At 35.2% G+C, this 14,827-nt stretch overlaps 1 protein-coding gene across 2 annotated transcripts in view; it reads left to right on the top strand.

Annotated features, from left to right (window-relative positions):
- Positions 1 to 279: 279 nt before the first annotated feature.
- Positions 280 to 14,827, top strand: part of ly75 (lymphocyte antigen 75) — a 29,640-nt gene continuing 15,092 nt past the window's right edge. The window contains exons 1-14 of one of the 2 annotated variants that reach the window (XM_084100742.1): positions 280 to 563; positions 3,414 to 3,782; positions 6,221 to 6,394; positions 7,007 to 7,165; positions 7,720 to 7,836; positions 9,442 to 9,576; positions 9,657 to 9,857; positions 9,968 to 10,125; positions 10,217 to 10,324; positions 10,521 to 10,609; positions 10,999 to 11,168; positions 14,137 to 14,345; positions 14,437 to 14,579; positions 14,658 to 14,739. In XM_084100742.1, coding sequence (XP_083956868.1) covers positions 470 to 563; positions 3,414 to 3,782; positions 6,221 to 6,394; positions 7,007 to 7,165; positions 7,720 to 7,836; positions 9,442 to 9,576; positions 9,657 to 9,857; positions 9,968 to 10,125; positions 10,217 to 10,324; positions 10,521 to 10,609; positions 10,999 to 11,168; positions 14,137 to 14,345; positions 14,437 to 14,579; positions 14,658 to 14,739 — 2,208 coding nt within the window. In that variant the 5' untranslated portion in view covers positions 280 to 469. The remainder of the gene's footprint in view (positions 564 to 3,413; positions 3,783 to 6,220; positions 6,395 to 7,006; positions 7,166 to 7,719; positions 7,837 to 9,441; positions 9,577 to 9,656; positions 9,858 to 9,967; positions 10,126 to 10,216; positions 10,325 to 10,520; positions 10,610 to 10,998; positions 11,169 to 14,136; positions 14,346 to 14,436; positions 14,580 to 14,657; positions 14,740 to 14,827) is intronic. The other variant, XM_084100743.1, reaches the window with a different exon arrangement.

Below are 14,827 nucleotides of genomic sequence, written 5' to 3' on the forward strand. Positions count from 1 at the left end.
CACTCACACACACACTATTGTAATTATCATAATATTTAAAACTGAATGTTTATATTGAATATTAAAACTGCTGATTAAATAGTCAAATACACGACTATTAATTATTTTAAACCTTTTTTGACCCTCCAAGCTACAAAAAACAGCTTTAATAATCAATGTTGCTATATTCAAAGAGGTTGATGAGACACACGAAGCACGATCGATCAATAAGCAGAAGCAGCAGCACTTTATATTTGGGCGTGGCGTTTGCACCATGACGTAGTCTGCTTGACAGCTGACACACACCACAGCGGCCCGTTTGGTTCGCAATAAACAGAAACAGAAAATGTTTCAGGAGTGTCGAGGCGACATCATCAAGGGGGATTTTCTGCCGCTTAAAGCGTGAGAGCACAAACCCGGCCTTTCCAAGCATATGTAGTCTGGAGAAACGTGTGACTGCAGTCAGGAGGGGTTGTTTACATTTCTCATCATGGATTGGAGCACACACAAGTTGTTTTACACTATTATATTGCTACTTTCAGGAGAAAACGTAGCTCCAAGTTACGCATCAGCTGTAAACAGCGGTAAGTCTGCCTTTCTGTTCTGTATGATATACATCCTCTCTGTAATATCATACTCACTGCTATTGATACAATTATTATTTAACCATTTTGAAATTTAAAACATGAAAAGCCTAAAATTAACGAAGCCCCGCCTGTCTGACGGTGAAGGTGCTGTTACCTCGAGGGAGTTAAGCAGGTTGTTTCAGTTGGTTATATAATTTATGCGTTCTGAAGTATTTAATACACTCATAAGTGGGCCATTTGTTAATTCAGTTTGCATGTGTGAGTTCGTGGGTCTGGTGTGTCTGTCACATGCTGCCTGTTTAGAGGGTCATGACCAATTTTTGGAAATCAATACACAGTTTTTTAACAGCACTGACATATTGCCACTTCATTGCCTCATGGCGATCACGGCTCATATCAGCCTTCTGCAAAACACCTCCTCATATTTCTGTTAGGTGTGTGTGTGTGAGAGAGAAAGCCTTCAAATGATGAAGTCCACTTGATGAAGTCCGCTATATCTATATATACTTGTCATTATACCCTATATGTAGGCCTGTATGTATTTATAAATATAATTGATTAAACATTCTAATTAATTACATATTTGAAATACAATATGTATATAAACATCAAATTGTATTGATATATTGAATAACTATATTTATATATTTATAAAATATTTATTAGAGTTAGTGGGGGGAGGAAGTGAAACAAAGAACCGTTTTAACTTCCATGACACTTGTATGGCCTTAAGCCTTTAAACTGTTTTCCTTCGAGCCTTCAGGTTTGCCTTGTATTTTAAGGATTTACTATATTATTTATAGTATGTTCATAGACATAATTCAAACTTATAATTAAAAAAGTTTATAGTATTATAATAAATATCAACAATCAAATATGATTAGGACAGTATATATCAATACGCATTTATTTATATTATATTTTATTAACATTTTCATAGTTTATTCAAGTTAATTATATAACTATAATAATTTGTATGTATTATTAAATAAAATATAAATTGTATTATGTAATATAAGAATTGAGAATAAGATTATGTTAACATATTAAAATACGTACTTATATATTGAATATATGGTAACGCTTTACAATAATGTTTTATTAGTTAACTAACTACTTTAGTTAACATGAACTAAGAATGAACAAAACATTTATTAATCTTCGTTAATGTTAATTTCAGCATTTACTAATACATTATGGAAATCAAATGTTGTTTTTGTTAACAATTAATGCTCTGTGAACTAACATGAACAAACAATGAATGATTGTATTTTTATTAACTAATATTAACAAAGATTTATAAATACTGTAACAAATGTATTGCTCATTGTTAGTTCATGTTAGTTATCAGATAATGTTAACAAATGAAACCTAAAGTGTTACCGAATATATTATTCATTTCTAGCATGTTCACACACATGCTTTTGCATGTTGTTTAAATATGTAAATAAACTGGTTAAATAAACAAACAAACAAAGATTTGCAGCCGTGTTCTTCAGAGAACGGTCGATGTAGTGTTTGTTTGGTTGGGCCTGCAGTGACGCGACACCCTCAACAGAGCACTCCATGACTCAAAAGCCCTTTGTTTTCTTGCCTGTTGTTCCAAACAGCCAAGTGCAAAGCAGAGTGCAGACACCATTATGACACAACCATGACACTTTATCAGATGTTGTGGAAAATAACTTAACTTTGGCAAGAGAGAAATACCAATTAATAACCCAGTGTTTATTTAAATGCGCTCCAAGGCTGCTTCAACAATAACACACTGCTGTATAAACAAAGATTGCAACCGACTCTAGACATTCTGCACTTCTATACAAATAGATATGTCTTGATTAACCCATAAACGCATACCTCGGGTCTTTGGTGGCCCGGGACGTCATTCACTATCCTTCTTCTCATTCATTTTTAAAGTTAGACATCAACCTTCTTAGTATTCCTCAATCAATTAATTATAAACAATACAACAAGAAAAAATAATAATTATAATGTGTTTTTTAATTCATTTTTTGTAAAAAATTATATAGGGTCGCTAACGACCCGAGGTATATTTTTTTCTGCACAACAATAATTTAATCTTTGATGAGTGAATAGTTGCAAATCACCTTTACTTTCAAAGATAAAGCCTTTTCAGGCAGAAAACAAAAGAATAGGAAGTATCATCAGCAAAACTTGAAATGGCTCAGCGATTTACTGCAGAGCAATACTACTGAATTACAAATATTAGTGTCACTGTCACTTGATAGTGAATATGGTGAGGAAGCAGTCAGCGATCAAAATATTGGTTTTGAAGAAGTTAAAAATGATAGTTTTGAGAATATGTTTGAGATCTCGAATATAAGCCAGATGCCGAATGTACTGGGAAATGAGCTCTGACAAGGACAGTGATGATGGTGTAAAACATCTGCTCAAACTAAACCCTTCCAAGCTCCAAAAGTTAACAAAATATGCCTTATTTTATTCTTCTGTTATTGTTACTCTAATATTAGGAGAGTTTTATATTATCGGTACAGGTAGAGATCCATCCGTGTCAAATATAGATCCGGGTTGCTTAAGACCCGAACATATAATAATGATTGGCAAAACATTCATGCATTTAAGGGTTAAAAATGTGCTTTCCTCACGTATTCACCACAACTTCTCTATGGCGTCTGTAAAAAGGGCATCTAAGGACACTTGGATCTTAATTATCTTTGCTGATTTAGCTAAAACTTATTAAAAGCACATAGTGGTTATGAGCCATGATACAGTGTTTGGTTTTTGCACATTAGATTTCAGAGTCGATTTCTCTCCACTGTCATCTTCTCTCAGATAATCATCAAATGACTAACTGTTTTATTTCCGCAGGAGATGACACGTTTACTATCCAGCACAATGAGAATGGGAAATGCCTCCTGGTCCAGAATGAAGCCTTGAAGTTGGGAAATTGTTCGTTAGTCCCGGCCGCGTCGTGGAAGTGGGGTTCGGCCCACAGGCTGTTCCACGTGGAATCGTCTAAGTGTCTGGGTCTGGAGGTGCGCTCCAAAACCGTGACCCTGTCCAGCTGCGACTCCACGGAGATTCTGCGGTGGAAGTGCTATGAGGACGTCATCTACACAGAATACCAAATGAAACTCAGCGCCGGGCCTGACGACTCCGTCGCCGCCAAGAGGGACGGACAGGACACTTGGAAAAGAGGAGGGAGCTCGGATAACATCTGTCAGCTGGCGTATCGAAGTATGACACTACCGCTTCTTTATATACCTACACTACATGTCAGTAGTTTTTGAAAAAAGTCTCTTATGCTCATCGAGGCTGATTTTTTTAAAATCAAAAATACAGTAATATTGTGAAATTGAACTATTTCAATATATTTTAATATATAATTAATTCCTGTGATGGCAAAGCTGAATTTTCAGCATCACTCCAGTCTTCAGTGTCACATGATCCTTCAGAAATTGTTCTAATATGCGGATTAAGTGCTCCGTTTTTATGAATTATTAATGGTGCTAAATAACTAATAATGGTTCTTATTATCAATGTTGAAAATGTTGTTTTTGCTGCTGGAAAACGTGATGCATTTTTTCAGGATTCTTCGATGAATAGAAGAAGATAAAAATTGAATCTGCATATTGGATCATGTGACACTAAAAACTGGAGAAATGATGCTGAGAATTCAGCTTTGCCCTCACAGGAATAAATTATATTTTATAATATATTTAAATAGAAAATAGTTATTTAAAATTTTATAATATTTCACAGTGTCACTGATTCCTGATCAAATAAATCTTGCATTGGTGAGCATTAGAGACTTAGGCTATTTCAAAAACAGTAAAATACTGTAGTCTGTAATGGGTCATGCTCTGAACTGGTAGCTGAATGGTTGTAGGTTCAAAGCCCAGAAAAGGTGATGCATGAACCATTGTGCCTTTGAAAAAGGTTGTCCAGGGTGATTGACCTTATAAATCACTTTAGATAAAGGTGTCTGCTAAATGATGCACAAAAGCACTTGATCTTGATGATCTTGCACTAATCTGATTGGCTGACGCCACAACTTATTGAAATGAGGCCACACGGTTATTTATTTAAGTCGTGTTTACGGAATGAGGTTGACACAATGAGTAAGACTATACTTTTTTTTAAATCATTTTATTTTATTACAGGGGATTTCCTGTTGCGACATTGATAGATACAGTAGGTACATTTAGAGACAATTCTGCGTTTGTGGGTGGGGGCTGCTGTGGTTTAACTGTTGTTCAGATCATCCAGTTCATCTGCTTTCCGTTGCTCTGCCGTGCAAGAATAGTTTTAGGTTTTGCTCTGGATGTTTGCTTACTGGTTTAACCAGCGTTGAGTCATGTGACTAGCAATACAGGAATGGAGTTTTACGGGAAACTCCACCTGCTTGATTGCTTAATATCTGGCTGTATACAAGTTAACGACTCGTCTGAATTTACTTTCTGTTTTTCTTTTGACTAACTTTTGTTGCTCTGTGCCCAGCGAATCTGCATATTCTCAGATAGTAAGCATTTTGAAACAAAAATGTTTGAGAATTTGGTGTCACAGCTGCAGAATGTGGTTGTTAGGTCGGCTGAAGACGTTTCTATTTTTATCTTTTAAATGAGTTCTTGTTTTTACATAAAATATGCACTAACTTTCAAAAGTTTTTTTCACTGCAATTTAAGTCTCTTAATGCTCACCAAGGCTGCATTTATTTGATAATAAATATATAAAAAAACAGTAATATTGTAAATATTACAATTTAAAATGTATCTATTTCTGTGATGGTCTTCAATGTCACATGATCCTTCAGAAATCATTCTAATATGGTGATTTAGTGCTTAAGAAACATTTGTTATTATTATCAGTGTTACACAGCTGCTTAATATTTTTGTGGAATTTTCATTTTCAGGATTTCAGCATTTATTTGAAACAAATCTTATCTAACATTATAACATCTTTACTGTCACTTTTGATCAATTTTGGTTAATTTCTTAAAACAAAAATCTTACGGATCCTAATTTTTTAATGGTGGGTTTATTTTAATTTATATAATATATAAATTTATATATTTAAATTTTTATATAAAATTAAAGTAGTAAATTAATAAAATAATTATATAAATTAATATATATATATATATATATATATATATATATATATATATATATATATATATATATATATATATATATATATATAGTTGTCATTATTATTATTATTATTATTATTATTACTTTTTATAAAAGTTAATTTTACTTTAATTTTTAAAAAACAATATATTATTTTAATTTTATACTTTTTATAAAATAAAATAAAAACTCAAACTAGATTTTTAAACAATTAAAAATGTTCTGTATTTTGGATGCTTTTAACTTGTTACTCACTGACTGCATGGATGTTATATATTAATTCTGTTATATATTTTTGTGCAGTCGTGGTCTTTACTGTACTTTTTCAGCCGTAGTCTGTTTGCTTCACTCTAAAACTAAATTTACCCAATGTTTCTACCCTGAGGAACATTTCCTTTATTTGTATGAGTCATTTATCCTTTTAAGGATGCGACCGAGGGGACATTTTGTCAGATTAAGCTGACTTCTGGGGACAATTTGTTGAGCGAAGCATAACTACATAAACCCACAAACAGTATAAATTCCTGTTCCTCTGTTTCTCAGGAATGCACACAAGCGGGGGGAATTCTAACGGGGCACCCTGTGAGTTCCCCTTTCTCTACAATGGGACCTGGCACCACAGCTGCCTGCCTGGCACTGGCGACAGAACGCTGGACTGGTGCTCTACTACAGCAAACTATGATCTAGATAAGAAGTGGGGAACTTGTCTGAAATACGGTAAAGTTTACATCCACCACAGCTTCTGGGTGTTTTCCAGAGAGAAATCGCATTAAACGTGACTCATTTTACAAAACAATGTGACATTAAACTACTGACTATTGGATACTTTTGTTTATTAATTCCAACGCAATTACAACTGATGTAAACATTGGTATAATAAAGGGATACACTTTTTGTAATTGGAAGCTGTTTTTCATTTATTAATTTCTTAGCCAAACTCCAACCAATGTGTGGAGATAAACAAACAAATACATTAACATAAATGAACTAACTTGGGTAACTGTTTCCCACAAACACTATGCTGACCTACTTAATGTGGTTTTAAGTGAACTCATGCTGGTTTAAGCTGCAGTTTTCAGCAGGGAAAAGACATTGACTTGCACTGTTCTGTTCTTGCAAAGCCACTTTAACTATAACTCATGTTTGTTGCACATTCCTTTATTATGGCTTCCAATAATTTCTGAAAAAAATATGGAAAAAGATTGCAGAGTTGTCCAACGCTTCAAAAGTCAGAGACAGATGAAAGAATCACATATGTGAGACAGACAGATGGAGGTCTGTACAGTGAAAGAATTTGAACTAACCCCCCACCTGTTTTCTTTTATTTAGTGGAAGGATGTTCTACTTTATGGGAAGAAGGCCCAGTGAAAGAACGCTGCTATCAGGTGGTGTCCACAGCGGTGGTGTCCTGGCACGAGGCGCGGGATGCCTGTCGGAGTCAAGATGGTGATCTGCTCAGTGTGTCTAGCCCTCAAGAGCTTGAGTTCTGTAAGACTCAAATCTCATTTTCACTTGCTTTCATGTTTTTTACCCAGCTCTATCTCTGAACCTCCAATCTGCAGCTATAGTATTCTGTTAAATATATTTATAGTACATTACTTTATATAGTACAACCACCCAGAACACCCAAGCAACTGCATGGAAACCATCCAGAAACCATAGCAACACTGTAGCAACCACCTATAAAACCCTAGTAGCCCCATAGCAACACCCTAGCAACCAATCAGAACACCCTATCAACAGTATAGCAGCCAAATAGAACACCCTAGTAACTAGCTAGCAACACCCTAGCAACCACCTGGAATATTTTATTCTAGGGTAATCACCTAGATTACCCTAGCATCTTCATAGCAACACCCTAGCAACCACCCATAACATCCTAGCAACAAATTCAAACTTTCTGGTCAGGCTTTCTCAAGTCAACAAAGTTTGTCTTGACAAACTAGTTAGTTTTGCAATTCCATTTGGTGATGCAAAACACTAATCTCAAAGTTTGTATCCATACTTTATTTATTGTTCATTCTCTATCTCTTTCCCTGCAGTTAAAGATCGGAAAGACTTGCCAAGCAAGCTGTGGATTGGCTTGAACCATCTGGACTGGATGCAGGGTTGGCAGTGGTCAGACGGATCAGCTTTATCTTATTGCCCTTGGGAAACAGGTGATTTCAAGCACACAGTATATAATTAATATTATTGTAAATCACTGCTTTTTATTCTATGTTTTAAAGAGATATATATCAACCAAAAAATAAAAGGATGTCATCATTTACTCAACCCCTGTGTTATTCTGGCAAACTTCTAGGAGAAGTGAAATGTCTGACGTACAGTGTAGTACATCTAACATTTTTCTTTTGAAAGAACAAGGATTTCCCTTTTATAACCTGCTGTGCCACCGTCCTACAGTACATCTGCATTACATTTACAGTGTGTCTGTTATTCAGTTTCACAGTGATTTAGGTTTAGCAGATCACGGTGGATCTATTCTCCATCTTATCTTAACACGAGTCTGCCGTTCACACTGACAATGACACTTCTATCAGTGTTAATGTGGCAGTGTGTGTATGGGCATACAATGAGATTTGTTTTGCTGAATAACAAACTAATGAGTTGAATGGCGTCTTTATGCAGTAAACACAGGCAGAATCGGTCTCTGTCTCTGAGGACAGTGATGACAGCATTGTCTCTGACTGAAGGTCAACTGTGATGTGGGCGTTCTGTCTCTCCTCGCCCCATGTGTGTGTTGTCAATGTAATGAACTGTGTCTATAAACACTTTTTATGCCAGTTGTTTGCATACATTTTTGGAGATGTAACTGCAATAATGCAGTCTTAATCTAGAAAACTAGATTGTTAATAGTTGCTTTATTTTATGTTAATTGTCACTTTACTGATTAATTCATTCATTTTTAAAAACTAATTAAGCTCTCTATATATATTTTTACTATATCAACAATAAAATGATAGACACCAAATTGTCATTTCAGTTCTCAATGGAGTTTAGACCTTTTTAGACTTGTATTGTTATATTATTATATGCAAGCATAAGCATTATTCTTTCAGATTTAAAAAATTCTAAAAAGAATTCTATGGTTTTGAAAAACTTTTACTTTTAAATTTATTGACAAAAAATATCATATGCTATGGCTATCTTGTAAAATAAAAACTTGAATACATACACGTCTAAAAGATAAAGGTTTGTTTTTATGGATATCATGAATAATTTTTTCATAAATACTATTGTTTTTTGGAGAATTGCACCATGTGATATTTTACATCCTGAACTAACTTTACCCTGTCATAAAAAGATCAGATAATTAAAGAGACTTTTAAGATAATTTAATTTAAGAAAATATTAAAATACATTTTAATTGAAACATCATAACTATTATAGAAGTGGTGTATTTAAGGCATTGTATGAATGAATTGCATTTAAATTGATTTTTGGATGAAAATAATAATTCAGAAAAAATTGCATTTATGATATAATTTATGCATTTATGATATTGTAAAGTATAATAATTGATTATATATTTGGCTAATTCTGGCGCATTTACAGTATTGTTTATTAATGTGCACTGCCCCCTGCTAAATAAATAAATAAATAAATAAAACGTCATTGACACTTAATTAAAAAAAAAATGTTTTGGGATATTAAATTTAGGCATAATACTAAATAGTACTTTTTCTCCATAAAAAAAAAATATATATATATATATATTTTATGTTTGCTTGAAGTGTTAAATTTTTGTTTGTCATTTGGCATAGGGATCCCAATAAGATCACTTTTGTCGGACGAGGACTGTGGGGTTCTGAAGGAGCCGCTGCATTTTGGCGCAGAGACGTGTGAAAATCGGCTTCCGTTCATCTGCATGAAGAATAACAATAACAATGCGAGTACAGGTCAGAGACTGTTCTCACGTACTGGTTTCCTTCTTTTCGTTCTCTCTTTCTCTGCACAGTCTCCCTTCCTCTCGTTTCAGCAGTCAGGGAGGTCTATAAGCCAACGATGTGTAAAGATGGTTGGATTGGGTGGAAAGGATTCTGTTATAAACTCCACAGTGCAACAGAGTCAAGACTGTCCCAGCATGAAGCTCAGGACATGTGTAAGATGGAGAATTCTCATCTTGCCAGCATGCACAGTTTAGAGGAAATAGAAATGCTACACACAAACTTTCACGCAGGTAAACACGTCTCACTACACACAGGCATCAACAACATGTTCTGAGAAAATATATAACGTTTTTTGTTTCGTGTTATATCTGTCCAATTTGCATTATAAACTGTGTGACAGATCTGAAGACCGATGTATGGATTGGTCTTTTGGGTAATGGAAGCACCTCAGTCTTCGAATGGATCGATGAAGTACCAGTGTCTTTCACATACTGGGCCAGAGCTCAACCTCCACCACTTCTACCAAATACCATCAACTGCGTGTCCTATGCAGGAGAGGTGTGTGTGTGTTTCATCCAGTCAGATTTTAATTAAGCAGTATCACATGAACAAGAGCACTGTTCTCTGATTTCTCTATGCATGTTTGCAGCATCACACATGGTCTGTGTCTGACTGTGAAAAGCCAAAGGCTTACATGTGTAAGGTAAAGGGGGTTGTGAACGAGACCGCCCCAGAGGAAGGCTGCCCTCCAGACGGGGTGAGTGACCATTACTGACTGACACATGACAGAGAGGGCCACTATTGAACAATTCTCTGTAACTCCAGGGGAAATACATCAATCATGTTTGTGATTCATGTTGTTGTTATTGCCATCCATTTAGATTCCACATGTGAATCTGATTTAGATATACTGTATAAGCAGACATCTGTTGTTTTTTTATTCTACTCTCTAGAACTGGAAGAGACATGGTAATGCTTGCTATAAAGTAGACACTGAGGCTATGCTCTTCAAAAACAGCTGCCACATCTCCATTAATAACAGGTAACAGTTCAGTAATTTGTAGGGCTGTCAAATCGATTAATCGCGATTTATATATATATATATATATATATATATATATATATATATATATATATATATATATATATATATATATATATAATTTACAAACTTTTATCTTAGATGCGATTAATCACGATTAATCGTGTGTATGTTCTAGAGGTTCTTGTTGCTAGATAGTTGCTTTCTTCTCTAAGTGAAAGAAAAATCATATTCTGGTCTCTAGATATGACTGATTAACACTTTTGTTCAAATCTCTAACCCCCAAGTATGATCACTAATAATAGTGAAACTTTGATTACATAATAGGAGAACTCATGCTTATTTTTCTAATTTTCTAGTAACATGAAGATGTATAATCCTCTATCTAGATTTGAACAGGCCTTCATTAACAGTCTTCTGAAAGAGCATATCGGCTCTGGGGTTTCGTATTTCTGGACGGGGCTTCAGGACACTAAAGGGTCCAGGGAGTACCAGTGGATCAGTCAGGATGGGAGAGCAGATGGGGTCACCTACACCAATTGGAAATGGCTAGAACCAGGTAATGCATATTATGGATTTGGCTGTGGCTGTTCAATATCCTAATACATTTTTTCAGCTTTTGTAGTATCTTATTACTGTGCATTAGGGCTATCATTGGATATTTTTTTACTCGCGATTAATCGCACACTTATCGTGAAATTAAGCATACACCATTTATCTTATTTAACATGTTAATTATGTCATCAATTGCTATATATCCAGCAAAGTAAACCAGCAGATTGAAGGGTGACTCTCACAAAACTGTATTTTCTGCAAGCTTTTCTCAAGGTAAATTTAGGTGTCTTTCCAAAAAAGGACACTTTGAGACTCTAAAAGGACACCAAACAACCAGTCCTTATAATTCATAAATGTATGCACACTGAAGCACCTATTAAAAAATAATTCACTTTGTATAGTATGTGTACAGTGCAACAACAAAGAGCTTGTTCACATTTTAGACAAGTCAAATAACCGAACACACAGAGATGCCGAAAAACAAAACCTAAACCAATAGCCTTGACGTATAACTATTACAGTACACGGATCCATTCAGAATTACTAACCACAGCAAAATACACATGACAGATCAAAACATTATCCTGAAATGTGTGGAAACAATGTGAATTTAGTGAAATGTGTCTGTGCATAAATACAATGTGCATGCAGGCATTAATAAATGCATCCATTAACGTGTTATCGTTGACAGCCCTACTGTACATCTTATTTTTCACTGGGGTATATATAGAGTTGCAAATGGGTAAATTTGCGGAAGGAGGTTAAAGAGTTAGTAAACTCTGTCAACATTTACTCACCCTGCCTCATTTCATTCCAAACCCGTAAGACCTTCGTTCATCTTCGGAACACAAATGAAGATCTTTTTGATGAAATCTGAGAGATTTCTGTCCCTCTATTAACACAGTCTACGCAACTGACACTTTGACGCTTCAAAAAGTTCATAAAGAGATCGTAAAACTAATCCATATGAATGAGCGGTTTAGTCCAAATTTTCTGAAGAGACACGATCGCTTTATATGATAAACAGATTTAGGCTTTTATTCTCATTAACATTCATCAACTCACACATCAGTTGTGGTAAACGGAAGCTCAAGCATGTTCGTTTGACGTGCGAGAACCAATGAGGTTCATTCTCGTGTTACGCATTAGTTTGAACTTCAGCACGAGATTTGTTCTCGCACGTCAATTAGGTTTAGTTGAGCTTCTGTTTATGTTCGCTGATCAAGGTTTGTATGTGAATAAAAGCCTAAATTCAATCTGTTCATATAAAGCAATCGACTCGCTTCAGAAAATTTGGATTAAACCGCTCATTCATATGGATTAGTTTTACGATCTCTTTATGAACTTTTTGAAGCGTCAAAGTGTCAGTTGCGTAGCTGTCAGTGGAGGGATAGAAATCTCAGATTTCATCAAAAGATGAACGAAAGTCTAATGGGTTTGGAACGACATGAGGGTGAGGAAATGATGACAGAATTTTCATTTTTGGGTGAACTAACCCTTTAAGCTGAGGAATCTTGGAAATTAAGTTGGATACTTAACAAGAATTTAAAGGAATTAATTGGAAATTTGGGGGTAATTTATACAAACTGTATCATATACAAACATAAATATAAACATTTTGTTTGGCCATAAGCAAATAAAAAAAAATACATTTTTGACTTTAATTAAAATTAAAACTTAAAATGAAAATTTATTTGTGAGTAGACCTTTAAAATAAAATAAAAATAATATAAACATATATTCTCTCAAGCTTCTAGTTTCTAAATTTTTCCTCTCAATCCTCAATAGCCCTGCAGTAAGTAGTGTGCTGTATGCATGTGATTGAGGAATGCACAGGGTAGAAATTCGACATAATTTGCATTAAACCTGGTTGTTTTAACCAAGATTATGCTGCAAGATGTTTTTTTTTTTTCAACTACTTTTATATGTGACCTATTATGCCCATTTTCACATGATGTAATATAAATCTCTGATGTCCTCGGAATGTGTATGTGAAGTTTCAGCTCAAAATACCACCCAGATTTTTTATTATAGCTTGTCAAAGTTGCCCCTTTTTGGGTGTGAAGGGAAAACGCTCAGTTTTTTGTGTGTGTCCCTTTAAATGCAAATGAGCTGCTGCTCCGCCTCCGTTCAGAAGACTGACGATTTTTTACACGAGCTTCGGATACTGGAACAACATAACAGCCGAATTTCTCTCAGGAAAAATGTTAATAATACCCAGTAACGAGTGCAGCCTTACTTGTTTGAACCGGAGTCAGACACAAATGGAGAGACTCAGGAAGAGGTTGCAACTTTTAGACTGTACATGGACGTTTCTGAATGATTTAAGTAACTTAGTTTTTGTGGAGTTACGTTGATTCATCTCATCGACTAGCCTGTACCGTCATGTTAATATATAAACTGTTGTATAGATGCTTGTGTGTGAACTGTATTAAGACAGAAAATATATGCTGCATAGAGATAGAGCAGGACAGGTATTGTTTTGTTTACGTTTATAATGTCGGACTGCTGCTTCTCACTCAGGGATCGTCATCAGTTGTGGGCGGGGTTTCCCTAATCTTACTAAAGAGTAGGGGGAAATTTGAAACGGCTTGTTCTGAGAGATTGATAATGATATACGGGGATTATAAAAAAGTATTGGGTGGATTTTTACCATTATAGACTGGTTGTTTACACACACTTTGGACGCACATCTGTGTTCAAACACCTTATAAAAGTGAATTTTGCATAATAGGTCCCCTTTAAGTTCCGTGTTAACCTTTTAATTTTACAAATTTTCAGTTTATTCCCATTAATTCCCATATATTCCCGTTAATTCCCATGGAAAGTTTCCAACTTTGAAAATTCATGAAATTTTGCCCTAATAATCAATATATATTTTTGGGGAACACAATATCCTAACTTTTTAAATATCATAAATTAAATAATTCAAAAGATTTTGCATTGAGTTTGAATGTGAATATGTGTTCCAGCTTTCGCCGGTGGCTGTGTGGTGATGTCTACTGGGAATCCTTTGGGCCAGTGGGCTGTTAAAAACTGCTCTCATTTCAAAGCTGGTAATATCTGTAAGAAACCCATAAAATCCATGGTCCAACCCACCCCAGATCCAATTGTGCCCAACCCCAATGCTTCCTGCGCACCAGGATGGGTCTCAAGAGAAGGCCTAAACTACTGTTACAAGGTGTGTTGAGGTGGTATTCATCAAGACAATGAAGACGTTTTGTCGTTAGATCTAACTGACATCTTTTTGAATGTGTTTTCCGTTTCTGCAGGTGTTTCACGAGGAGCGTTTGAGCCGGAAGCGCTCGTGGGAAGAGGCGGAGCGTTTCTGTGAGGCGCTGGGAGGTCATCTGCCCAGCCTCGCTGAGATGAAAGATATGCAAGCGTTACATTTCATCCTGAGAGACTCTATCAGGTACAGATCGCACAGTTTTTTTCCCTATAACTCTGAAATGTATTGATTTTTATTTGTACTCTTTGTTTCCCTTTACAGTGATAATCGTTTTTTTTGGGTGGGACTAAATCGTCGAAACCCAAATAACAATAACAACTGGGAGTGGAGTGATGGGCGTCCGGTGAGTCACTGACATGTGATGTTTCCAGAACGAAATAAAGACATAATTAAGTTGTGATCAGAGCCATCATTTGCTTCTTTATTAGTTT

This window comes from Abramis brama (assembly GCF_963993115.1).
Source record: "Abramis brama genome assembly, chromosome: 23".
In the NCBI taxonomy this organism is placed as follows: domain Eukaryota; kingdom Metazoa; phylum Chordata; class Actinopteri; order Cypriniformes; family Leuciscidae; genus Abramis; species Abramis brama.